Source organism: Notothenia rossii (assembly GCF_949606895.1).
Source record: "Notothenia rossii genome assembly, chromosome: 5".
NCBI lineage: Eukaryota > Metazoa > Chordata > Actinopteri > Perciformes > Nototheniidae > Notothenia > Notothenia rossii.
Genome location: NC_136903.1, coordinates 27373183 through 27398277, shown reverse-complemented (window position 1 = coordinate 27398277; position 25095 = coordinate 27373183). Strand labels below are relative to the sequence as shown.

The 25095-nt window shown below is 40.6% G+C and overlaps 2 protein-coding genes across 3 annotated transcripts in view; one reads left to right on the top strand and one right to left on the bottom strand.

The window, feature by feature from the left end:
* The window catches only part of LOC307041923 (uncharacterized protein), a 50122-nt gene extending 26203 nt beyond the window's left edge, over positions 1 to 23919 (bottom strand). For both annotated transcript variants that reach the window (XM_079685530.1, XM_079685531.1), the window contains exon 1: positions 23696 to 23919. The gene's annotated coding sequence lies outside the window, so the exon portion shown is untranslated. The remainder of the gene's footprint in view (positions 1 to 23695) is intronic.
* On the top strand, positions 10168 to 23502 carry LOC307041924 (uncharacterized protein). Its single transcript, XM_079685532.1, has 2 exons — positions 10168 to 21884; positions 22111 to 23502. Exons 1-2 carry the CDS (start codon positions 20979 to 20981, stop codon positions 22627 to 22629), a joined length of 1425 nt encoding a protein of 474 aa, XP_079541658.1. The 5' UTR covers positions 10168 to 20978; the 3' UTR covers positions 22630 to 23502.
* Positions 23920 to 25095: the final 1176 nt, after the last annotated feature.

The following is a 25095-nucleotide window of genomic DNA, read 5'->3' as shown; positions in this document are numbered from 1 at the left end:
AGCAAGTGTAAAGTAGACTCCCAAAATCTTATGTTTCTTTCTGGATGACCCAAGTGGGTTGACAACCTCAAATGCATCCTGATATAAGATCAGTTTTAAGATTGTGTCACCTGTTTGAAAAAACAGCTCTTTGGATTTGAAGACTGAACCATCGGAAATATCACTCAAGATGCCATCTGAAACTGGACGAGTTTGAGAATCAACACATTCTTTCAACACAATAGGATCTTTCAGGATTGCCGTTATCGTGTTTCACACAGGTACGTATTGGGCATGACAGTCTTCTATGTTCGTCTTTTCCCAGGTAAATATCAACTGGGCGAACATAGCCAAAGTTTCTTTTTTTTTTTAAATACTGCCTTCTGGTGAAAGGGGAATACATGCTTGGTCCAAATCTCTGCTAAAATTATTATTTTTAACACAATTATTATTAAAGTATCTTTATTCTTTTGCATTTTTATCACACTTGGCATAAACTATTTTATTTCATCAATTAGAATGGGTGAATTAAAATAATGATGTGTGGTAATCAAAAACAATGTATTTAAAGAAACACTCAGCCATGCATGAAATAACATAGGAAAATAATAGGATCATTTTTGACCCATGTTGTGACAAACTTGATTTTTATTAAAAAAGTAAGAAAGGACAAATAAAAATTAGAATTGGTGTTGATCAAAAACAGGTTAATTGAGAAATACCTGGAATCCTGAAAGATTAAAGTAATTATTGCAAAGATATTTACAATTTAAACTAATTCGGGTCACTTTTGACTAGGGTTGGGAACCGATAAGAAAATGCCGGGTACCGGGTACCCATACAAAATACACAATTTTGGTTCTGCTTAACGGTTCCTAAACGCGGTAGAACCTGTATTCCACCAGGTCCATCTGCGCCGCGGCGACCCGGTGGAATACAGGGTAAGGGCGGACTGGCCATCTGTGTGTTCTGGAGAATCACAGAATGGCCGGTCATCAGCGGGCCGTTTCGGCCGGCACCGCCCTTCATTTTTTTAAACGGCATCATGTAAGTTGCGCTGACAGGCGACAGAGGTCCACAGTTGCCCCGCAGCGAGGCTCCCCCCGCCCTCCCGTAGACAGTTCACAAGCTCAGTCACTTCATAACACCAAAGATGGATCGCGGTAAATGCTCTAAAGCAGGGATGGGCAACTTTGATGGTGGTGGGGGCCACATCATTGATGTACTGGCCACCAGGGGGCCGCAGATTCACTTGGAACAAACACACACAAAAATGCCATGTGTTGTATGTAATTATTAACAAATATACTAAGTCTGACATCTTCATTGACATTTTACAATCAAAGGGAACATCCCCAAAAAATGGGAACATCCTCTAATAAGCTCACTAAACAAATATCAGTTCACAGAAATGTTATTTCATTTTTACAAGTGGCATGTTTGTATTGAGCAGGTTATTAAACAGTGGAATACAACTATTTTAAACTATTGGAAAGCACGGGAAATGTGTGTGTATTGAGATTAACCATTAAGATGACATACACATGAAGTCATGAACACTAACCCAGACATTAGTTGTCTAATTTGAACCTAAAAACACTTGTAGCCAGTCTCTGCATTCCCCTTATTCCACAATAAGGGGAATGTCAACACAGACACCAGTCAGCCCGCACTCTGCTGTTCCTCGGCACCACTCCCACTCCCTCCCGCTGAAATTATGAATGAAAAGCGTAGTAATAATAGATAAGACGGCAGGTTCTGGGACAGTTTGTTTTCATCTGATTTCAAATAAACAAAGTCTTGGTTTTTAGAATATTGAACTTGTTTCGCCAAATTCAGATGATAAATACAACTTTTAAGCTTGTAAAGGCATAATTACAAGAGGCAACTTAACGTCACAGCAGGCATAACAACAGCAGGTGTTTCTTTAGAGGGTTTCCCCGGGAAACAAACACAATACACACAAATGCGTCACATATTATTTCGCGGTATTTGAAATCATGTACGCAGCTCGAGACGTAATTAGGAGTCTAGTGGACGGTATCAGTACTACAAGTAAAACAAATTAAAAATATTAAAAAAATTTTTTTTTTTATTAATTACGTTGTTTATAAATTAATCTGAGGGCCGCAAAAAGAGGAGGTGGGGGCCGCCCGCGGGCCACCATTTTCCCATCCCTGCTCTAAAGTGAGGCTCCACTAAACTTAAAAAGAAAAAGACAAGGCACAGTGTATCAGTGGGGGCAGCTCTGCAATAAGCTGTAAGTTAACGTTAGCACCCACCTGTTAACATGTAAAGCCCGATTGTAAAATAAATTAGCGTTTACCTGTTAATAGCTGGCCAAAGGCATAGCTCAGTTAAAATAAAGCACAGTTATTGTGCAATACATTTGTATTGCATGTATATTTTTTATTTGTAAAAATGTCAGTTAAAGCTTAAAAGAATAAAGATATTTTTGTTATCTAAACGTTTGACCTCTTTATTTTACAATTTTGGAATCGAAACGGGGAATCGATTAGCAGAACCGGAATCAGGATCGATACATTTCAAACGATACCCATCCCTACTTTTGATGCATGTTGGTTGTATGTTGTGTAACAAAGGGTTAACATGACAGCTGTGATGTTCACTCTTTTGACAGAGCACCAGTGCACAGTGAAGATGTGATGGCTTTGTGTGGAAAGTTGCTGACGCCAGCCTGTGTCCCTCATCAGTCTCTCCAGGCAGCAACCAGCTATTCTTCCATCTTGCAGATGAAAAGACTTTGATATGTGAGTAATAACTAACTTGTGTCTAACATAATATTGAATGTGGTTTAGTAAAGTATTTAAAAATACCCCACATTGTACATGTACAGGACAATCAGACCTTGTTCAACAAAGGTCATCAGACAATTGTTTTGCCTTTTTAAGGTACAGCCGCAGCAGAGAGTCTTGAGTTTGAAGAAAGCCCTACAATTGTATTTAGTGTTGTTTAATCAATCAATATTTACTGGTCTTGAATTTCCTCACTGGATTACAAAATGCTCAAATCTTATTGTACAGGGACATAATGAAGATTTCATCAACTGAAGATGAAAATATAGATTGAATGATATGTACCATTTTAAGGAAATAAACTGTTAGCGGTATTGACCGAAGCTCCGCAGCTGTAGCTAGTCGCTGCTAATGAAAACTCAAGTGCTCAATTTGTTGGTTTTTCTTTTTTATTAAGAATTTACCAAGCATATCTTCCTTTTCGAAATACCAGTTGTACTTTGCTAACACGCAGTGCCTTGGAGGGTGCGTTAAATGGTTCCCTCCCTTAAAGGTCCCATGTCATGGCCATTTCTACTGATCATAATTCCATTGTTGAGGTCTACTAGAATAGATTTATACTGTGCAATTTTCCAAATTTACATTGGTTTCTCATACAGCATCTCTATATAGTATGTGTATTCAGCGGTATTCACTCTGTCCTACACGGCTTGTTCGAGCTCCTGCCCCCCCCCTCCCTGTGAGCCCAGTGTTCTCTTATTGGTCGAGAAGTTGACAGGCTCGTTGCTGCAGGAGCAGACTGGCTTGACAACGCTAGACGCTAAATACCGTAGTTAAACACCAATAATACAACAGCAACGATGAAATATTGTAGCCAAGGCAGCAGAGCCACACACACACACACACACACACACACACACACACACACACACACACACACACACACACACACACACACACGATTATTTTTGGTCAATAATTAATATCATGATTATTAAATACGATTATTCATTGACTTTTAAAACAAATAGTAATTTGAACAGTATATTTTTAACTTTTGATTACCCTGAACGTATAATTCAACTGAAAAACCAATACTAAATTAAATAAATGATATATTTAAATAAATAATATCAAAATAATAAATACCAATAAACAAGATCAACAAATATTTTGGAGCGCACTTCCACAAGCTACTAAACATATGTAAATATGATAAATACAAATAAATTAGACTAAAATTAATGAGATCAAATATGTTGTAGTGCAGTCACAACCTAGCAATGCTAAATCGTTTTTTTTTCGATTATGTTGTTTTCGTAATTGTGGCCGGCCAAAATTGTAATTGCGATTAAAATACGCTAGGTTGTCAGTTTTGAAATGTCTGGATGAAGATGTAAATGATTTACAAATGTTAAAAAAAAATGCCTCATTTCATCCTCTGTCTGAGGGAAAATCCCAAAAAGCATGATAGGGCGAGCCAGGCCATTTTATTTATTTGTGTCTGCTTCTGAGAAAGTTAATGTATAAGTTATACAGTTATTTCTGCAAGAAAATTACAATACAATGGCTGTTTAATCTTGACATATTGTATTCATGTCTATAATTTTGAGCACCAAATTATTGAAAAGTATCGATAAGAATATCGAATAATACCGATACGATAAGCAGTACCCGTACCGGTATCGATAAAATCCTAACGATACCCATACCTACTGGTGAGTGTGTCTGCGCTTCAAAGGTCCATCATACAAGATTTAGGGGATCTATTGGCAGCTGCTGATAATAACATCCATCATTATGGTTTACTAATAGTTATCACTTCACTTCCCCCTCCAGCACCTGGACACAGCAGGGACCTACGCCAGGATCTTGTTTGTGGACTTCCGCTCCGACTTCAACACCATCATCCCGGCTCTGCTGCAGGACAAGCTCTCCCAGCTGCACGTGCCCGACTCCACCTGCAGGTGGATCACAGACTTCCTGTCTGACAGGAAGCAGCACGTGAGGCTGGGGAAACACGTCTCTGACCCCCGGACCATCAGCACCGGTTCCCCTCAAGGCTGTGTTCTTTCCCCTCTGCTCTTCTCCCTGTACACCAACAGCTGCATCTCCAGTCACCAGTCTGTCAAGCTCCTGAATTTCAGACGACACCACCCTCATCGGACTCATCTCTGGTGGGGACGAGTCCGCCTACAGGTGGGAGATGGACCATCTGGTGACCTGGTGTGGGGAAAACCACCTGTATACCACTCTGTGTGACTCCCCAGTAACCGCTGTGGAGTCTTTCCGCTTCCTGGGCACCATCATCGCCCAGGACCTCGAATGGGAGCAGAACATCTGCTCCCTCATCAAAAAAGTGCAGCAGAGGATGTTCTTCCTGAGGCAGCTGAAGAAATTCAATCTGCCAAAGACGATGGTGAACTTCTACACCTCCATCATCGAGTCCATCCTCTCCTCCATCACCATCTGGTACGCTGCAGCCACAGCCAAGGATAAGGGCAGGCTGCAGCGTGTCATCCGCTCTGCAGAGAAGGTGATCGGTTGCAATCTGCCATCCCTCCACAACCTGCACGCCTCCAGAACCCTGAGGCGGGAAGATAGTGGCCGACCCCTCCCACCCTGGACACAAACTGTTCACCCCCCTCCCCTCTGGCAGGAGGCTGCGCTCCATCAGGACCAGAACCTCTCTCCATCAGGACCAGAACCTCTCCATCAGGACCAGAACCTCTCTCCATCAGGACCAAAACCTCTCTCCATCAGGACCAACACATCTTTCCATCAGGACCAACACATCTCTCCATCAGGACCAGAACCTCTCCATCAGGACCAGAACCTCTCCATCAGGACCAAAACCTCTCTCCATCAGGACCAAAACCTCAGGACCAGAACCTCTCTGTATCAGGACCAAAACCTCTCTCCATCAGGAACAACACATCTCTCCATCAGGACCAGAACCTCTCCATCAGGACCAGAACCTCTCCATCAGGACCAAAACCTCTCTCCATCAGGACCAAAACCTCAGGACCAGAATCTCTCTGCATCAGAACCAAAACCTCTCTCCATCAGGTCCAGAACCTCTCTCCATCAGGACCAGAACCTCTCCATCAGGACCAAAACCTCTCCATCAGGACCAAAACCTCTCTCCATCAGGACCAAAACCTCTCTCCATCAGGACCAGAACCTCTCTCCATTAGGACCAGAACCTCTCTCCATCAGGACCAACACATCTCTCCATCAGGACCAAAAAATCTCTCCATCAGGACCAGAACCTCTCCATCAGGACCAGAACCTCTCTGCATCAGAACCAAAACCTCTCTCCATCAGGACCAAAACCTCTCTCCATCAGGACCAGAACCTCTCTCCATTAGGACCAGAACCTCTCTCCATCAGGACCAACACATCTCTCCATCAGGACCAAAAAATCTCTCCATCAGGACCAGAACCTCTCCATCAGGACCAGAACCTCTCCATCAGGACCAGAACCTCTCTCCATCAGGACCAAAACCTCTCTCCATCAGGACCAAAAACTCAGGACCAGAACCTCTCTCCATCAGGACCCCCCCCCCCCCCACTGACACTTTACCTCAGCCACAACGCAGACTATGCATTAAATAATGGAGTTCATAGGATGGTAAATAATGCAATGTTTAAATATTGCTTACTGCACATATTTTATATTCTATAATTTATTTCATTCTATTTCGATGTAAATTACTGCTTTATTTTATTGCTATCTTACTATATTTTTATTACAGTGTTCTTAATATAGTTATCTTTGTACCTTTTTTTCATTTTTCATTTTTATTTGTATGTATGTACCACGACACCTAGTCAAATTCCTCGTACATTTGAACCTACCTGGCAATAAACCCGTTTCTGATTCTGATCTTTTTGTCCTCTAGGTTGCACTGCCACGTCTACAGCAGCGCAGAATGGACAGAGGAAACATGATTGGGCCTCAAGTTCTTTGCAGCCAATATACATTCTCCTACAAACTTGGGATGGGAGGGTGAGTGAACAAGTTATCCATTGGTTGGAACCTACATCCCCATTGTTAGACGTACTAAATCCTGCACACTGCTCCTTCAAATGGACAATGTGAACATATTTTGCAATTTCTGTTATTTTCAGTTGAGAATGTTTCAAAGTAATCTTAAAAAATTAAACTTACTTTTTGTTTCTACTGTTTATAAGCATGATGTTTAAATATGAAATGCTGTATTCATTATTTGTAATATAATTCTACAAATATTTTAAGTTTTCAGAGTAATTGTTTCCTACTGAACATTTTGTGATTTTATTGAACCTGTTTGATTGGAAAATGTTAGAAAAAAAAGCTGTAAAATAACAGTATTCTAGCTGTAGAACTTTAGGTTCTGTATTTATTTTAGTGTTTGATCATACAAATCTAATACAAAAAAATGTAAAAAACACTTTTTATCATCAGAACTTTGTTTAAGGTATTTGAATGTAACATTTTAAGACAATGGATTTTGAAAAGAGAGGAAAGTTTCTTCTAAAATCTTTAAAGACAATTTCTGTATATTAATTGCTTTTGCACTTTATTTCAGTTAAGGTATTTTTACTTTAATTTTATGGTTTTTGTTTGGCAGCCGCTGCTGCCAGTCATTTCACAATTTTTTTACGAGTTTTTTGCCCATAGAAGTATTAGTGCTGTACTTTTATTAAAGGTTATTGACTGTAAAAAGAGAGGATAAATCTGTCAAATTTGAGTATTTGCCCGTAGAAGTATTAGTGCTGTACTTTTATTAAAGGTTATTGATTGTAAAGAGGAGATAAATCCGTAAAATTTGAGTATTTGCACGTAGAAGTATTTCAGTCAGACAACTCACGTGTTTCTTTAACATGTTTATTAGAAGCAGCATATAGTTAAGTTTGGCGACTAGGCTCGGGCATCATCACTCCATAGATATACATAGCACGATGAGTGATGATCGAATAACTAACCCCCGAGCCTACAGGTGGAAGCTGGGGTGGAAGCTGGGGTGGTGGTGGGGCAGGCAAGCAGCAGCGACGTGGAAGTAGCTGCAGCAATAGCAGCAGCAAGCAATGCATAGAGAGAGATCTGGCAGGTTAAATAGAGCGGCATATTAAGGAGACTGTTTGGTTGGTTGTGGAGTGGCAAGGGGCGTTATGTATGAAGCATAAGTGCTCGAGTTGACTGCCTGAACTAGCTCGCAGGCTTCGCCCCATTTCAGTCAGACAACTCACGTGTTTCTTTTAACATGTTTATTAGAAGCAGCATATAGTTAAGCTTGGCGACTAGGCTCGGGCATCACCACTCCATAGATATACATAGCACGATGAGTGATGATCGAATAACTAACCCCCAAAACTGCGTGGAGATTAGATACTATCCCCCAAAACTGCGTAGCCCGAGCCTGACGCTGGTGATGTAAATCTGATAAGTAGAGGGCCTGGCGAGCTGCCATGTGGCCATTCCCCCTAAGCACAGCGGCTTTAAGGGGAATATACTACTTAGTGAGACTGCTATGTGTAGGCCTTAGGAATAGCCCAGACCCGATTCTTCCCCAAGCACAGCGGCTTTGAGAGGAATATACTACCTATATACACTACCTAGTGAAACTGCTATGTGAAGGCCCGGGAACAGCCCGAAAAGCCATCCCCCCTTAAGCACCGCGGCTTTAAGGAGAATATACTACCTAGTGACTGCTATGTGTAGGCCTGGAAGTGACCAGTGCCGACCCCCCCCCCAGCACCACGACTTTGAGGGGAATATACTACCTATCAGACTGCTGTGTCTAGGTCTTTGAGGCAGCGACAACGAGCTTTCCCCCCCAAGCATGCAGCTATGAGGGGAATATACTATAATAAAAAAAATATATATAATCTAGCCCAGCAACCACCTGGTATGCAATAACAGAATTCTACAGATATACATCTTTGGATGTTTACTCATCATCGAGTAGTGCAAGAGTTCATGGTTGTTTGTGCTGAAAGGATCTCATTCCTGTGAGACATGATATAGCGCTGGTGGGCAGAAGATGACTGACGGCCCAGGATACTCAGGGTTGAGGTAGGTGGATATAGAGCTGCGGTTGTGGCTGTGCAGATTCTTAAACAGTGGGAATAGCGATCTGGGGGCAGATCGCAGCTTAGGCAGAGAACACGCAGCTTGGAGGAGAACCCTCGTCGTTGGGTTTGCAGCCATCGAATAAACATGGGTGCCGACCCATGTGTCGGAGGGCAATGGTGCGAGAAGTTCAGCATGGAAGATAAAGGACAAAGAAAACAGTGTTAGTTTTAGCAATGATTATTCAGGGTTCCTTGACTCCCCAAACAGAACTGTCAGACATTGAATGTTTCAAAACAGTGTGTATATTTGATCTCCAAAGTTAATTCAGTAAGGGTGAGATTATGCTGAGGATTAAAATGTGAGAGATCTGTGTATATTCACCACCTGAGAAACCCATAGAAAGCTGTAACAACTGCATCTGACGTTTATCGATGTATAGTGAAACCCCTTTGTCTGAACTTATACATTAACCTTTGCACGGGTGCAAAGTTAGGAGGCAGTCTTTATCATTGCGTGGAGGACGTGCCTTCTTAAGGCCCTTGAGGAGCAATTGAATTAACTCTAGCGTGGCTTAATACTTAGCACTTGAAGATTGCAGGATTTGAATGAAAATAAAATTAATGCATGAACAACTATTATATCTATTGCATAAGTACACAGACGAGGTTGGGACAGAAGAAGATAAAGTACCAAGCTGAATTGTATGCTTTGAATTATGCTCTTGAGTGGCAAACCACTCATTGTGAAATCCCCCGAACCAGCAGAAGCGCAGCATCTGTAAGTAACTAAAGAGGATCTGAAGACACCGCAAGGTCATTATAAAAGAATCAACATGACATTCCACTCGTCGCAGAGGGGCTAAGGACCAAAGATCTGAGCAACAACCATCTCTAAGGTTGCATTCATGCCGAATAGTCCGCGTCTTTACACCAGACGCAAGTGTATTACATCGTTCATTTGCAGAAGGTTGGGTTTGCGTTACCCAGCAACCCAGCAACCTCAAACAGACTATGAACTGTAAACTAAAGTCATTGTACGGAGATGCTTTTCAAAATTGGCGTGACATTAAGCGGATAAAATGCAGATCCCAGCAATTTCTACAGTAGCCTGCATCATGGAGCATTGGCAGGTTATTTTCATGCTGCTGTTAATCTGGAGAGTGCATCAACAGACTCTGCGGCCGGCGCATAGGACTATAAATCAGACAACGTGCATTAAAAACATTATAACAGATAATGAGACGTTATGCAATGAGGAGGTTTCACCGATGACAGGTGGCTCTGATGAGATTGTACCACTGCCTTTCTCTGTACACAGGGGACTAGGGAGGTAAGCACTCACCAGAATGAATGCATGACCCTATAGGTTACACACAGCATAGATAGCAAAACAAGCGATGACGCGCAAATAGTTGTTTCCCATGTTTGATGCGGACTACGTCACACCCTTAATGAACCTCTCCAGAGTTTACTAGCGAGCAACCCAAGACCATATTTGAAGGCAGTAATCGGTATTGAATGTATTACGTAAGTCTAATATCTAGTATAACGTAGAGCACTTTGAACATTGGAAAGGCGCTAAATAAATAACATGAATTGTAATTATGGCTGTTCTGATGCGGGACAGCTTGTCTGGTGGCAGTGAAGCTTGCATCAGCACACTATCAAGAATGATAACGATAATTCTAGACGTGTGGAAGGGCTTCCAGTTCCTGTTCTGAAAGAGGTAGGTAGGCCTATAGCTGTTGAGAAGTTTATCTGGGAAAGTTAACAACTAGGAAATGGCTAAAAGATGGACACCAAGGGGGTGCTTACAGGTATTGTAGAGAATCCAGCATAATGCTTCTGATGAGGTGTCAAGAAACGTGGGCTACTATGGCAACCAAATGCACATTTGATTGTAAAACCTTAAAATATATATATGCCACAGAAGGCATATGGGATGTCTGCTTTCCTTGCCATGTCATCTACAGAGCATAGAAACGGGAAAAATCTTTAGTAGTTATTAATACTCTTGACAGAATAATCGTGAGGAACTAACGGCTCAATAAAGAAACGTTGCTAGAATAATTCCTCCTAGCACTAGGCTAGGGGCCTGTCATGTTTTTAAACGTTTAAATAGCAGCACGTGTAATACTCCTGGCTCCTTCAGTGCAAACTTCAGTCTTGAGTGCGGGTTTCAACGGACATGGGTCCCTGGGAGCCAGCATAACCTGCTAAGAAACCTTGATTTAAGCCTGTGATAAGGTCATTTGACGAACATCTGTGATTAGAAAGAGCTTGGAAACGATTTGCAGCATGAAGCCTCCTGAGGCACACCCAGCGAGGGGCAGATATTGCAGGTAGCGCTTGACTCCTGTGAGGAAACTCTTCTTTGGTAGGTGATTAAATGTACATGGCCGCTTGGCAGAGAATGATCATGGTATTCATACAAGAGACACTGTAGGAGAGATTGAAGTCTAAAATGATGGTCAAAAATGTATCGAGCTTCCCTTCATATTCACGTAACGGAAATGATTAATTAATTTCCATTTTTTAATTAATTGATTTATAGTAGTATAAATACTTATACACTTACAACTCTGTATAATTGCCTCAAATATGACTTACTGCAGGCCAAATATTTCCAAATAAAACATTGCTTATGCAGAATAGTATTATATACCTGCCAAGATGCGATTCCAGAGAAATTGCTGCTGCAGGGGGCAGGAAGCTAGAACTCGTGGCTGGATCTGGGACTCCAATTCCCAAAATCCTCGGGGGTGTGACGTCAGCGGCACAACGTGGTTGAACGCGGAAGTAGAAACATTTGTTTACATTGCAGGCAGAGGAAATAGAGTTTGTTCACGGGAATATCTCGTGGGATTAAAGGCTTCAAGCGCTGATTTTACTTCGAGAAGGTAGGACACCATGGCAGGTACTTTGGGAATGCCGGAGTCAGCTTGCTCCTGCCTTTTTGGTGTTTAAATACCCGCCGACCGAGAGCAGGGTATATGCAGGAATGCTGAGGTCAAATGTAATACCTTTTAAGACCTTTTTTAAGACCCTTTCCATACATTTTAAGACCTCATCGCAACTTTGAGTTCTAACCGGTTACATTGGCTACACACTTTACCTCACATTTACTATATTGATTGTAAGATAGCACAACTAAACAGAGTGCAGACAGACTACTGAAGCCTCCTCTCCACATGAACTTCAACCTCTCTGTGAAGGTCAGGTTTAATGCAGTATGCTGCTTTTTTGCTTCTGTACTCTGTGCTCTTTCATTCCAGTAAAATTCCTCAGAAACCAGTATTTGACCAATAAACAAAACAATTGACAAAACTTTGAACTATGAAATATATTAAACTTTGGTGAGCTTCAGCGGGGTAATGCCATATAGGAGCTCCCTCACAAATACCCAGGGGTTAAATTGGGCTGGGGCTAAGCCCTGGCACATAGGACGATGCTCTGACGTCATCACCCTCACACATTTTTCATATGTTTACAAAAAACAATATATATGTTAAGACTTTTCTCGTTCTTAATATAGACTATATTAGGGTGGATATGTGTTGACTTTACTTTAAAATAGCAGATCTCTGTGACCGGATATAGTTTGGCTTAGACCCCGGCCCCACGAGGACGCATACGGTAAAACGCATACGCAAACGCAAAAAAGTCTTCCATTCACACGCATTTGATTCATTAATGTGTCCGTTCACACTAGACCGCTGGAAATCCTGGAAACGCTGTAGTACATATGCCAGGCCTGTAAGTGGCGCTGCTGCCGCCACAAAATACACCAAAAGCAGCGAAGAAGACCCCGGATCATGGTTGCCATGGTTGCCCTTCTGTTTATTCTCCGCGGTGGACGGCGTGTTCTCCTGCTGTATATCGCTCAGGTAGTCCGCCAGCAGATGAAAAACACCCACCTCTCGGCCTCTTCCAAGGGACGAGGGAACCGTGCGGCAGAGTTTCCGTTAAAAAAAAATTTCCGCCGGTCAACATCTCTGTTAAAGTTTAAATCTTCCGTACAAAATTAGAAAAGTGCCGGTCAGAGGTCTTCTTTGTTATTTATTGAGCTTTAAAACAAATTGATAACGACTCTGTTCTCTGTATAATAATATTTAATAAACGGTGCCTGCCTCTCTTTTCCTCCCCCTCTTCTGACAGCCCAGCAGCAGCAGGAGACGTGGGGAGAGGGAGGCGGGCTATTTCATCGTTATCAGAAAATGATCATATAGGGCTTACACACGGAGCCGTTGGAACCCCAGAGCGTTGCGTATGCCGGTCTACCCACCTTGGGACCCCACCCCCACAGAGCGGAGCAAGGCAACGAAACTTAAAATAAGAAGCAGCATTTTACGGCGCGCTATGCATGGGGCCGCCTTGAGGGGGTTTCCCGACATGTTGTTTCAGTAAATTAAAGGGTGTTTCATGTTGTCGTTGCTGTGGGACTTCTTAATACCTTGGAAAATGCCGTTTAATACTTTTTAATAGCCTTAATTTTCACTAAATTGATTTATCAACTTTTAATACTTTTTAAGACCCCGCGGACCCCCTGGAGAGACAGTGCGACTCTTAGCTGACACACAAGAGAGGGGTGGTTACCGGAGCTGGCGTAGAACTCGGGACTTCCTCTGGCACAAGGATATTACAAGCTACTCCCGATGAGGACGGAAGGGACACCTGAATATGTGTGTCGTGTGGGAGCTGTGGCTCGTTCCAGCGGCGTCTGAACCATGCTCTGAGCTAGTCTGTGTTTCGGGAATGAGGCATTTCTTACGGCTTCTTGCGTATGATGATTCGGTTCCAGAGTCGGAGATTGCAGTAGACATTTGCAAGGACAGCACCGGCAGGCAAGCAGCAGCAACATGAAACACAGCAGCAGGAACATGAACGTAGCAATAGCAAGTGAACGTAGCAGGCAAGCAGCAGCGACGTGGAAGTAGCTGCAGCAGTAGCAGCAGCAAGCAATGCATAGAGAGAGATCTGGCAGGTTAAATAGAGCGGCATATTAAGGAGACTGTTTGGTTGCTTGTAGAGTGGCAAGGGGCATTATGTATGAATGCAGCATAAGTGCTCGAGTTGACTGCCTGAACTAGCTCGCAGGCTTCGCCCCATTAGTGCTGTACTTTTATTAAAGATTATTGACTGTAGAAAGAGAGGATAAATCTGTAAAATTAGAGTATTTGCCGTAGAAGTATTAGTGCTGTACTTTTATTAAAGGTTATTGACTGTAAAAAGAGAGGATAAATCTGTAAAATTACAGTATTTGCCCGTAGAAGTATTAGTGCCGTACTTTTATTAAAGGTTATTGACTGTAAAAAGAGAGGATAAATCTGTAAAATTACAGTATTTTCCTGTAAAATCTTTAAGGACAATTCCTGTAAATTAATGGCTTTTTCACTTTATTTCAGTTAAAGTATTTTACTTTAATTTAAGGGTTTTTGTTTGGCAGCTGCTGCTGCCAGTACTTTGACCGTTTTTTTACGAGTTTCTTTTTACACTGTCAACATTCCACTGAAGAATTTCGTTAAAAATAATTTTCAATAATTAAATGTAATTTAAACGTGACCTATTATGCTCATTTTCAGTTTCATATTCATATTCTGTTTCTCTACTGTGACGTGTTTTACATTTTTCACATTTTCATACTGCAGCGCCTCTTTTCACCTTGTCTAAAAGTAGAGGCCAGTCGGCTCTGATTGGTCAGCTATTCTGCCTCTTTTTTGATTGTTCAACCTCTTAGAGAATGTCGCCCCTTAGCCTATTACGTACAATGTGTTAGAGAACTAGCCAATAGAAGCGCAAGTGTTTTGTTCACTGGGTGTTTTACAGCTATTTGAGTTAGAGCGAGATCACAACAAAACAAAAACAATTGAGAGGCATACTGTATGTATATTACTAACCAGATATCAATGTTTAATATTCTGAATTTCAAAATGATTGTCACTACTCCTATTGTACAACATCAGGGTTGTAGTTTTTGTAAGTTCTTGCATGTCTTCAATTTCTGGAAATATGTAGCAACTCAGCAGACTTCGAATGGCTACAGGATCAGTTATATGCTGGTATATGAGCTATGTTTCTTCGTGTACTTATCTATATTGGAACAACATGATCCACTCGATGACTATGAAACAATGTCTGAGCGTGCCTGTAGACTAGAGGACTGTCATCCATCAACTTCATAATGTGGGATGCAACCGTGCGAGTGAACCAAAAACCGCAGCTTCCACCCGCTGCTCTCAAACTGCAGCCGGTTTTGTCATTTCTCCTGCAACTCTCCCAGTAAAAAACCCTTAGTATCTGTGTGACAAGTAAAGATACAGAGACCATTCCAGGACGCTGGTTTCACTCTTTTTCTCTTTATCCATTTATGTAGAAACCTGTCTGACAATGAGCTGATCAGATTTTGGTCACTTTGTGATGTCATCATGTTTTTTTTGGGTTCTGTAACCATTAGGCAATAACTAGCAAGGTAAACCCCCCCAATCCAGAATCCAGTGTTTGGCTATGCACAAACTCGGCATTTAAGGTGCATAAAAATACCAACAAAGATATAATTCTGAATTGTTTGAAATTAGAGCATCTTATCTTCACAGGAATTTGCTCTAAATTCTACCATTTACTCAGCTGCACTTAGGATTTTGAAACAGGCAAAAATAATTAAGCTGGCAGAGAAAATGCCACCTCTGGACATTTAATGTTAGATCAATCTCAATATAATGAAGGCAATTATATATAAATGGCAACATCTCAAGCTTGGAAGTTAAAAGGCTTAAAGTCTCAAGCACATAACAAGTGTGTTGCTTAATTCTATCGTCTTTCGAATGTGGTCTCTTAACTTTTACATTAAGAAGTATTTCAAGTTGAAACTCTCTTTAATGAAATGCTTATTCAAGTATTTGTTTTGAACATTCAGGTAACGGCATTTTCTAATGTCATTTAGGACTTTTTGCTGCAGCAGGGAACTGGTGTGTAGGATTATGAGAACAACACAACTATTATTATTTATTTTACACATATCCAATACCTTCAAAAGGCTTGTTTTCCAACACATTGAAGTTGATGAATTTGAGGTTGATTTTTCTAAAGACATTCTCAATTTTTTCATTGGCATGTTCTGAAATGACTGTAATCTGTAAACCCAGATGATCTCACGATAACTGTGTCCATCTGAAGCATATGTGAAACATGTTAGAATTTAACTCAATTTAGTGTCATTGGGAATATTCTTGTTAGCCAGCACGGTGCAATGCTGCCAGCAGCTATCCTTTTAACTTTTCCAGAACAACAGATCTTCCATCCGGACTAAGCGAAAGACTTTAAAAAAGGAGGGAATGAGAGATGCATCAGTTGAGAATAAGAAGAGAAAAGATTATAGTTGGCATGCAGATCATATGGTAGCACTTCAACAATATGGGCTGGGAGATTGAAATGTGTGCATATGCATGTGTGGGGAAAGCAACAAACGAGACAATGAAAGTGAAGTGAAAAATAGTAAAGCATCGAAGACAAATAAAAGATGGTGAATAGTATTCCCCTAATGGAGGTTCACTGAATGAGAGGAAAGTGTTTGAAGTGTCAAGGTCAAGTCTTACCAAAGTCACACAACGATAAGCAGCTGAAATTGCTCAAATGTCAGAGTCTGTATGGAAAAACCTGTACCCAAAACTGTGGGTTTTGCACATTCCCAAGCTCCTAAGCTGTTATCAACAATTGCTTTCAAATGAAAAGATTCAGTAATTTCCCGCTCACAGGTCTGCTATAGACAGCTGAAGCAATCAATGTAACCGAAGGAAGATTTACATTACATTGCATTTAGCTGACGCTTTTATCCAAAGCGACTTACAATAAGTGCATTCGACCAACAAGATACAAAATTGAAGAAAACAGATTCATATAAGTACATCAGGTTTCATAGAGCTAAAACATTTCAAGGGCTACTCAACTGGCTTTAGATAAGCCAGTCCTTTATTAGTATATAATTGCTTTGTTAGCAATTCTTTGTTAGTAATTCTGTCGCTCGAAGTGGAGCCAACAAGATCAACATTGCTCTTGTATCGTCCTGTACCATCCATTTGGACATGGCTCAGAATGCCTCCAAGCATGCACTCCACTGCTGACAAGTCTATTTTTGAGAACGCTGTTGTTTAAAATGTGAAGATGGAGATTCCAGGGCTAAAATGGCATACATTTTTGACGTGAAGAGACATTTTAAAGCTCTCTTGAGTGATTTTTAACGACTAGTGAAGAGAAATACACACAGGCCTAATGAAGCTGGATCCCTAGTGTGGGGTTTCAGACTTTCAGCTCATACAGTAAGTACCATGAAAGAAAAATCACTTGTTTTAAAAAAAAAATGCACCTCTGAAGAATATAAGTGAACGTGTTCACATGGTTAATGCCAATCATCCAGAAAACTATCCTAGAGCTCATTCTACTGTATTTCCCTGTGGTGGTGAAAATTGACAATTCAACAGCTAATGCTATTCCACCACGGAACAATTTTCCAAAACAGCTCCGGGCTCACTGTTACTGCTCTGATTTAACAGCATCTCTTGAAAGCAGAAGCAAGAAAGACTTTTAACTTAATGGCACAGTAATAGGAGGTATACAGCACTTTCCCTACAGTTACAACACTGTGTGTCCTTGTGTTTAAGTGGTCCTTTTTGTGCTTTAACAGCTATATAACATACTTCCTGGTAATAGTACACAGATTTTAATGGATCATAAACTTACTTTTCAGATAGACTGAACACTTAACAAGGACATTTACAATAATGTACTATATTTTAGACAACAAATTGTACATAAAACCTTTGTTTTCATTGCATCACATAACCGACCACTACAATATATGAAGCATTTTATAAGCCATGAGGTGGGTCCGTCTGTCAGTTCAACACTTTGGTTTGACTTAAGTACGGATTGCCATACAACTATAGATTAATATGGCATTTGTACTATTGTCTTGCTCCATTATTGTATGTATTTATAGTATGTGCCAGAGGGAGAATGCTAATTATCTTCATCATCTGGCGGCACCAGCAGATCAAGTCTTAACTTATCCAGTGAAATATGTATACATACTTACAAACATTTGGTGCAAACATACATGGTTCCAACAAAATTAATCCTAATTACCTTGGGGATTCACTGAATTTTCCTCCAGCATCATCATAAGGTTGGAATTTGTGGAGGCCAAAATAACTGCTATAACAGACCAAAACACTTTTATTCAGACAAACATGCTGCACTTTCAATAATGATGCCAATATAAAAACATAAAAGTGCCAAAACAGATGCAAATGAAGAACCATCTTCACTAAGTTGAAAACACCTGTGCAGCATTTACATGCACATTGTTTACTAAAAGTGCTGCAAATACAAAACACTGCATTTGAAAAAGAACTGAAAGAGGCTGAAACAAAACGGAAATATATACAAGATGTTTATTCATTTGCATGTGTTTTGGCACATTTGTTGTTGTGTTGCATGAAACCTTTCACCTTATGGAAATATTTTGGGTTGTTGTAACGCGTTTGCACCTGTCGGCAACCATAGTTTTCAATGCACAATTATATATTTAATTTTTTATATTCAAAACTTTAAAGCAGCCTGTCCTCCTACGACAAACGACCAAATAGGTCGATTGTTCAGCAGCTTATTATGACCCATAGTCACGTTTTAAAGTGTAGCACCTCTAGTGACCGTGTAAGAAACAACATGCTCCTGTTGATTACAAACGCTCCGGAGGGTCGTTTATTCACATATAACCCTCTCTGGAAAATCCTAAATTGTGGAATAGTTTGGCCATTAAAATTATTTTTGATTAGATTTCTAGCGAGAAGTGTATATTGTACTTTTAGAATCTACGTCCAGGGGATGTGTAGGATCTATATTACAAAGATGATTTGAGGTCTCGCCAGGAGAACCTGTACTACGTCTTTACGCAGCGTCCATGTAAAGTTGGCGTCAACCCTCACGGGGTGAAAACAGTATTTCCGGTCTCAAAGTTTTCATAATATAACCGGAAGTATTCTCCTCACTGTCAAATGATTACAGAGTGATATCTGCATTAATCGTCCACTAAAAAACATCAGTTTATCCTTGTTGATTACACAATATTGATTGGTTTAAATTGTGTACAATGCTTTTGTGTTTTTAACCTTCGATTCGGAGAAACAAATAGTTTTTTCAGAGTTTAGACACTACAGAGTTTCCGAAGACACTACACTACCCAGAATCCTCAGCTATTGTTTGGGACTGCAACATCCGCTTTCCTTTTCAAACCCCGTGATTAGTCCTCAAGCTCTGTGATTGGATGTTGGAGTGGCAGTGTGACAAGGTTACGCCGAGCGTCAAACAGCTCTTTGAAATGGAATATAACCATGGCAGACTATCCAAAACTGGACTCGAACGGGTCTTAAGATAAGATATAGTTTATTGATCCCAAGCTGGGAAATGTTTTTGTTACAGCAGCATGTACTACTTTGTTCTACTCCACTACAATTCAGAGGTTAACCTGGTATTTTCACTCCACTACATTTATTTTAGTTACTTTGCAGATTCTGATTAATGATGTGAAATATATACAACCCTCAAATCAGACTTTAGTTACACCTGAGTCAAATTCAGGGAAGGTGATTGTCAAGTGCCAAAATAAACGATGCAATATACAGTTTCAGTCTCTCGATTTGAAGCTTATGCATTTTACCATGAACCTGTATAGATTTGTAACAGTCGACTGCATGAGGAGTTGGAAAGGAGTTTCTGAAGATGTTACAAATAACACACAGCATACAATGCCATAATAACTTTGTATTATTATTGTAGGACACTTATGTATGTATAACATCTGAAGATGTGTAGTTTTATTCATGTTTTCACATAATTGTACAGGATATTGCTATATTATTTCACATATTGTAGTACTACAATATGTGAAATATTATAGCTTATAATGTATATATAATATATGATATATATAATGTAATATCTGATTTGTAAAACATCACAGACAGAAAGGTATATCCGTCATTTAATGGTAAGCTATTGAAATTGTGATTCCATAGATGTGTCTCCCATCACCCAAAACCCCTGACTATTCTCTCAACCCAGTATTTACATTCTTATATTCAAAGAAGTTCAGTAATATCTTTAAAAACTACAAGTCCCTTTCTATCAGCTGTGCACCGTTATGGTGTAAATACAGCCTATTTACCAATTGGATCAAATATAAAAGTCAGCCGAATTAGTGTTGATACTGCGAGGAGACGTATTGTGTATAAAGAAATGTAAGATGTTGTATAATTGCTGATATATTTATGATCCACGTCACGTTTTCAGTTTTGGCGGCAGTTCTCCTGTTTGTCTAGAAGTCTTCTCAGCAGGGCTCTATAAATAAAGAACTACGGCAGATATGTAAGCCCCAAGGGACCCTGGTTTTTTTTCACGACACTGTGTCTCAGGCAGTGTTGGGTGTAACGCGTTACAGTAACGTAACTACTTTTTCCGGGTAAAAAGTAGTATAATGTGCTACTACGGAAAATTTGGTAACGTAACGTAGTTTCTTCTTCAATTCGCCGGAACGTTACTTTTCCGAGGGACGAGTGACAGTGTGACACACTGCCTACTCAGCTGCGTGCTTACGCAGGCACAAGCTCTCATTCCACACTGTACGTGATAGAGGCTGGCCGCTGGTGGTGGCATGAAGACTGAAGAGCAGTGATGGCAAGCGAGAAGCAGGCGCAGCCAACGCTAACATTCGAGGGATGGAGGTATTCCCATTACTTCGAACTTGTTGAAACTAAGGGGAAAAATGTGAGTGTAAGGTGTACGTTGTGCCCTGGCCAGAAACTTTTGTCCACTGCCGTTAACTCAACTGCCAACCTCACCAAGCATTTGAAAGGAAAACATGCTAGCATGAAGCTATTAGCTCAAGATCCCCGGGGAAATGATGATATATCGAGTCCAAGCCCAAAGCAGCTAAAACTTCAGTTTCTCCTATCTAAACAAGAGTTGGACAAACTTGTAGCTTCGTTCATCGTCGAAGAAATGTTGCCCATCAATACTGTTGAATCTCCCACTTTCAGAAAGATATTTAGCAAGATACCAATAACGGGAGACAGGCGCCCATGGTCAGATCGTAAAACGTTCACTGGCTATCTGGATTAATACTATCTGAAAATGGAGAGTGAATTAAAGAAAACGTTCGAGAGTTTGCCGTATCTGTCCAGCACTGCGGATATATGGAGTAGCCATAACAGAAGCTTTTTGGGAATCACTGTGCACTGGATCAATCCATGCAACTTTAAACGTGAGAAAGCTGCCATCGCATGCAAAAGAATAAAGGGCAGGCATACATATGATGTTATAGACTTTGAAATGGAACAGATTCACTCAGCATTTGGCCTTTCACATAGGATCACCGCCACCGTTACAGACAACGGGCCTAATTTTGTTAAAGCTTTCAAGATGTATGCACCCCCTGAGCCTAACGAGGAGGAGGATAACGACGAGCAAGGTCTAGTTTTCACAGATGTGGAAGAGTTACTTGGGACCACAGAAGGACAGTTTTCTCTTCCCCCACATTTCAGGTGTGCTTCGCATACACTCAATTTGATCTGGTGCAATGACATCGACAAATGGCTGTCCTCCAACAATGACTCAAAATGTGTGTACAGGAGTGCAACGGCAAAGTGCGCTGCTCTTTGGACAAAGGTGAGCCGCTCTACCTTGGCCTCTGAGATTGTCGATGAAATCTGTGGGAAAAAAATGATTGTGCCTACATCAACAAGGTGGAATTCCTTCCATGATGCCCTGTCCCGCATCAGTGACATCCCGGCCCAAGATTTGAATACGCTTTGTACTAGACTGGACATCAGAGCCCCGACAGAGCGTGAACATCTATTCCTAAAGGAATACTGCAGTGTTTTGAAACCCCTGACAGTAGCACTGGATATATTGCAAGGGGAAGACAACTGCTACTATGATAGTCTTCTACCAACCCTGGAGACCCTGATGTCCAGGACACTGGCACTCCAAAATGGACTGTCGAGGATGACAGCAAACCTACCGGGTGTAATTGTACAGGTAAGCCGATTCTTAATAGCCTATCTGAAAGTTAGTAGCCTAGGCATATACATACATCATATAGCCTACAATGTCTATGATATAATTTAATGTATATGCCTATCCATTAACGGACATTTCTTAATAAATATTCTTCAGATAAATGCATTATGCCTCCCCTGATAGAGCTCTAGTGAGTCGTGTGTCTGAAAACTAGGCTTATTTCTTCTATATAATTTTGTCCTAGGCTATCAAGACGCGATTCGCACCGGTGTTGGAGAGCAGTGAAGCTTTATTGGCTGCCTTGACGTTGCCGAAATGTAAAGTTCGATGGATAGGGGGAGCGGAGCGGAGAGAAGCGGCGCGTGCGCTGCTCATCGTGGAGTGTCGCACAGTCACTCTACCCCGTGATGAAGAGCCGGCTGAGAATAAAAACCGAGAAGTTGCCGCACACAGCAGCGCCAATGAGAATGACTTTTTTTCTTTTGATGAGGAAGAGGAAGACGCAATGTCCATTAGCGCAGACTCGGAGGTACTTGAGTACATGAGATCAGGCTCAGAGTTAGAAGTCCTCAACCGTTTCCCCCGAGTGAAAGCTGTGTCCATGAAATACAACACTGCCACACCATCCAGTGCACCGGTGGAGAGGCTGTTCAGCATGGGAGGTATTGTGCTTACCCCCAGAAGAAACAGACTCTCAGATAAACGTTTTGAAAGACTGCTCCTGATGAGGTATAATCACACATTTTGTACTGATGTGGAATAGGTTGCCTGCCACCCATGCTGTAGACATAGCTCAAGCCTATGCCTAATATCCTCTTTTTTTATCTTCCATCATACTGTGAAGAAGGGCCAGCATATTCAGTGAAGATAGCCTTTTAATTCTGAGGCCAGTCCTGCTTTAAGTTGTTCTTGATTTTATTTTGGCTAAAATGTCTTTGCTTCCAAGCTGTATTATGCCATTTTATTTTATTTACACAAGCCATCGATATCAAGACATTTTGAAGTTATTCTTTTTCTGTTGGATTTACATGAGGCATGTTTTATTTTGAGACACATGAGCCATTTTGAGGTTTTCATCATGTTGTTCCTAAGGAGCCTATTGATACAGTATGATTTGCACTAGCTTTGCACCTATTTTGGGGCTAGCCTGTTTAATGATTATGATTTTATATTGATATTGTTTGATATTATTGTTTAGTGGTGGTGTTGACGCCTATAGCCCAATGTTTTGTTAAGTGCTCTGGCATTTTTTTATAATAAAGAGCACAAAAGAAATATCTGTTATGTCCTCCATAGTAGAACTTTATGTAAACCTACACATTTAGGAACGGAGATGGGGTTCTGCACAAAGTCGAGCAACATAAAAGTAACATAAAAGTAACGAGTAACCTAAAAAGTTACTTTCCTTGGAGGGTAACTAAGTAAAGTAAGGGATTACTTTTTTAAAGAAGTAACGAGTAATGAGCAAACACTACTTTTTAAAAGTAACTTCCCCAACACTGGTCTCAGGGGATCTTAATATTTAAGAGCCTATTAATGTGTTATACCAGATTAACGGAAATAATCTCAGCTAACTGACGATATAAACAATTTTTACCAAAACAAAACACAAGTCTCATAAGAAGCATCTAAATGACCCCTTAGCGAAAAATGCTAACGGACATTGGCACAGAACTCTAGATAAAAGTACCCTTATTACTTATCGTAGCTGCACATACAAGATATCCGATTAAAGCTGAGGTTCCACAGATTATTTAGGTATATAGTATCATCACTGAGTGATCCGAATTTGCGACAGGGGAAGCAAACACAGACATCACAACACGTACCTTTACGGAGCTTCTAGGGAGATCGTCTCACCGTAGCTGTCAATCTGATCAAAAGACATGTTCAATGGCATTAAAACGAGAAAAAACGTGGCTGAATCGGTTAATCCATAGGTTGATAAAGTTTCTGGGCAATAATTTATCTTATTTATAATCCATAATTCCATTTTTATGTAAAAATCGCAGAGCAAAAGTTAGCTGCTAATGGTAGCCACCAGAGTGGCTGCTGCTTCCGGTCTTGGCTATGCGGCAGTCTAATACACACACATGACCAAATAAGGACTATGTGGGAGTTCCCCCATTCCATTGGCTCTGACGTTTAGAAAGAGATGTCAAATGTCAAAATCCAGCAAGGGGAGTCAGAGATATGAAATATCCACCCATATGGGCCCAGAAGAGGTTTCTTTTTGCTAAATCTGTCTAAAAAGGTCAAATATCACTTGTTTTGCATCAATCTTGATACAGGGTACTTATTATATGTTGTACTTTGGATTCCTAAAGCTTTTAGTCTACTAACCCATCATCCAAGGTTAGTTTTCACTGTAAGTACAAAATATTTTTTAGACGGACACTATAATTTACAGTTTTTGACCATGTTCAATCTGAATTTTCTTTAAAATAAAAAACATCTATATTGAATCTGACTTTTCTACATCCAACTGACAGGTTTATCATTACTTTGAGAAAAAAGATTATTAATTTAACCCTTTTAGAAGGGAAGATATGGTCATTTGTTCTGGGAATGTCATTTTCGAGCCTGAAACCTGAAAAACAGGCTCGGAGTTTAACAGGTTAATGCAGCCGAACCGTGTATTACAATGCCGTTATATGACGGCTTCCAAAGAGAAAAGCATTGTGCACAATTTAAACCAATTAATGTTGTGTAATTAACAAGGATAAACTGATGTTTTTAGTGGATGAGTACTGCAGATATAGCTTTAAAATCATTGGACAGCGGGGGGAATACGGTTTTATTATGAAAACTTCGAGACCGGAAATACTGTTTTCACCCCGTGAGGGTTGACGCTAACTTTACATGGACGCTGCCCTTACACGTTCTCCTGGCGAGACCTCAAATCATCTTCGTAATATATATCAAACTATAGATCCTACACATCCACTGGACGTGGATTCTGAAAGTATAATATACACTTCTCGCTAGAAATCTAATCAAAAAGCATTTTAATGGCCAAACTATCGTACAATTTAGGATTTTCCAGAGAGGGTTATTTGTGATTATAAAACAGACAAGTCAAATCAAGCAATCTGATTGGTTCTTAGCCGTGATATAATGAGCGTATACAACGGGTAGAATTGTAGTTACTTTTCACAACAAGTCAGTATCCCTCCGTGTCTGAGAAAAGCTACAACCGTTACAACTGTTACATTACGTCCGTTACAAA